At 40.2% G+C, this 3,021-nt stretch overlaps 1 protein-coding gene across 1 annotated transcript in view; it reads right to left on the reverse strand.

Moving 5' to 3' along the window:
- LOC135197037 (keratin-associated protein 19-2-like) overlaps positions 1–2,766 on the reverse strand; it is a 3,871-nt gene extending 1,105 nt beyond the window's left edge. Inside the window, exons 1-2 of the mRNA XM_064223958.1 lie at positions 2,636–2,766; positions 1–341 (exon numbers count right to left, since the gene is read on the reverse strand). The exon at positions 1–341 is cut by the window's left edge and continues 134 nt beyond it. Of these exons, the coding sequence (XP_064080028.1) occupies positions 1–341; positions 2,636–2,650 (356 nt within the window). The 5' untranslated portion in view covers positions 2,651–2,766. The remainder of the gene's footprint in view (positions 342–2,635) is intronic.
- Positions 2,767–3,021: the final 255 nt, after the last annotated feature.

Below are 3,021 nucleotides of genomic sequence, written 5' to 3' on the forward strand. Positions count from 1 at the left end.
CCGTATCCCTTGTCGTAGCCGCCATATCCCTTGCCATAGACGCCATATCCTTTGCCATAACCGCCAGATCCTTTGCCGTAACCGCCATATCCTTTGCCATAACCGCCATATCCTTTGCCGTATCCCTTAGAGGATTTGCCGTACCCATATCCATCATCTTCATGGCCATAGCCAGTGTCATACTCGTAGTCATCGTAACCGGTGTAACCTCCTCCACCATAGTCGTAGCCATCATGGCCGTACCCGGAATCGCAGCAATCGTCGTAGCCTTTGCTTTTGAACCACCAGGCGTCGGCCGTTGCCACTGCAATGGCCAATGCCAGCAGGGCATAGGTTGAGATCTGTTCAGGGAAGTAAATTATTATTATTATTACTAGCTGACCTACCCGGCGTTGCCTGGGAAAACTGTGAATGAAAGGCTATGGGTAGGGGGCGGGAAGAGGGAGGTGGAAGTGGTGGGAAGAGGGTGGGAGAAGGGGAGGGAGAAAGGAGAAAGGAAGGGGGAGGGAAAAAGAAGGGAAGAGGGATGGGGTGGTGGAACTGGAAAGGGGAGAGGGATGGGAGGGTGAGGGGAAAATAGAGGGGGAGGGAAGGGGAAGGGGAAATTACGTTTCTGTATTAGAAGAGGAAAATCATCTCCCCTGAACATGAGCCTGTCTCCCTTTCTACAACAGTCGGACCTTTTATCGATTGTGTGAAATAAACTGCACAACTGCACAGCAAAGCGGAAGAGAATCGTGTAAGAATCTGTCTTTAGCAAACTGCACGACTTCGTAATGGATTCAGTATACATGAATGTACTGCTAGCTCACTGCTATACTATACTTCAGAAACTCCCCTTTCATCTTCCCTCCCCCTACCCGCAGCCCGTCATTCACATTTTTCCTGGGTAGTGCCGGGTAGGTCAGCTAGTATAAATAAGGATATAAACCATCCTCGATCAAAGCCCTAGCCAATAGTTTAGCCGTGATTGAATGACAGACAGACAGACGGACATAACGACCATTATAGTATTACTATTTTTCTCCCCTCTCCCTAACACCCCCTCTACTCTCCCTCTCCCTCTCACGCTCTCTCTGTCACACCCTACCACACCCCGACCCCTTTTTGGTGCCATAGATGTCTTACCCCCACAGTATTCAATAGTAAGTCTTATTTCGTGGGTATACCGAAAATCTAAAGTCATATTATTTACTACGTACACCGAAAATTAGCTATGATAAATTCGTAATGTTATTAAGCCTACAGGCTGAACCAGTCCCGTTTCGGGGAAGGCGCCCCGCCCCCTCCGGCGCCTTTGGTGCCTTTTGTTGCTTGAAACCCTATTATAAACCATCTAAGAGGTCCTTTCTATAACCCTGTCAAGTTTCATGCCCATCAGACCAGCCGTTTGGCCGTGATTGAATGACAGACGGACGGACAGACATAACGCCCATTATAGTAAGGTTATTATTATTATTATATCATTATTCGTGATTTGTTGGAGTTACCTTTGAATCTGTTGTTATTATTATTACTATTATTATTGTTAAGCTGAACCCTATTCATATGGAACAAGCCCACAGGGGGCCAATGACTTGAAATTCAAGCTTTCAAAGAATAATATGATGTTCATAAGAAAGAGGCAACAGAAGGTATTTAGAAATACAGAAAAAATAAATTCTGAAAGCAATGTTGACATTCTTTTTTCAAGTATTATATTGACATATATGTTCCTAAATGCCTGCAGATGAGGAATCCCAAGGACCTTTTTGATTCCCTATACGGCCAGACTGTGCAACATTCTTCCTGGTGGCTTGAAATTCAAAGGAACCGGAAGAGCATTTCAAATTGCCGATTGCTTTTGCAATATTGATTTGCCATCCTACAGTTCTGTGGAATATGCATATTTTTTTGTCGAGTTTTCACATTTTTACTTTACTTATATATTCCTATTTCATGTGATAAAAATATTAATAATAATAATAAAATAATAATAATAAAATAATAATAATAATAATAATAATAATAATAATAATAATAATAATAAATCTCTTGGTGACCAGCTGACCTAAAGAGCATGAAGAAATTAACTATTGCTGCTATTATAAGCAGACACATACACTTACATCCACTTACACACAAAACACATACACGCTCATATATATATATATATATATATATATATATATATATATATATATATAATATATATATAGATAGAGAGAGAGAGAGAGAGAGAGAGAGAGAGAGAGAGAGAGAGAGAATTACACTTGTACATATATATAATATATATATATATATATATATATATATATATATATATGTGTGTGTGTGTGTGTGTGTGTGTGTGTGTGTGTGTGTGTGTGTGTGTGTGTGTGTGTGTAGTATATATGTGTGTATAAATAATAATATACATATGTATATAATATACATACATATATACGTATATGTATATATGTATATATATATATATATATATATATATATATATATATATATATATATATATATATATATAAACTGTGCATGCAAGTGCGTATATATCTGAACAACTGAAAAAAGACGTATCGAACACCATCCACCATCTTTTCAACCAAATCACCAACTATACTCTGGACCGAAAACAAAAGCACCTCCTCATGATGAAACTCACAGTTTGTGTCTTCATTATTCCGATGATGATGCGATGATGATGATGCTCCTCGTACGAAGATCCAGCGCTTACTGACTCCTCTTGGTCGGTGCCCGGGTCATTTATATACTCCCATCATGCAGCAGAACAATGAGACTCATCTTAGGCCACGCCGTGATATGCAGCAGTGCCCAGTCCAGCGGAAAGCAACGCTAGGCACTGTGACTCGGGAGGGTAAACATAACCGCTTGTTAATGGTGTTTTTTTTTTTTTATTGGACGTTTGCTCTCTCTCTCTCTATCTCTCTCTCACACACACACACACGCGCACACACACACACACACACAAACACACACACATTTTGCTGGTTTTCGACAATATCGAGATAATTTATGGGTGTGAGTCTT

Source organism: Macrobrachium nipponense, chromosome 23 (genome assembly GCF_015104395.2).
Source record: "Macrobrachium nipponense isolate FS-2020 chromosome 23, ASM1510439v2, whole genome shotgun sequence".
Taxonomy (NCBI): Eukaryota; Metazoa; Arthropoda; class Malacostraca; order Decapoda; family Palaemonidae; genus Macrobrachium; species Macrobrachium nipponense.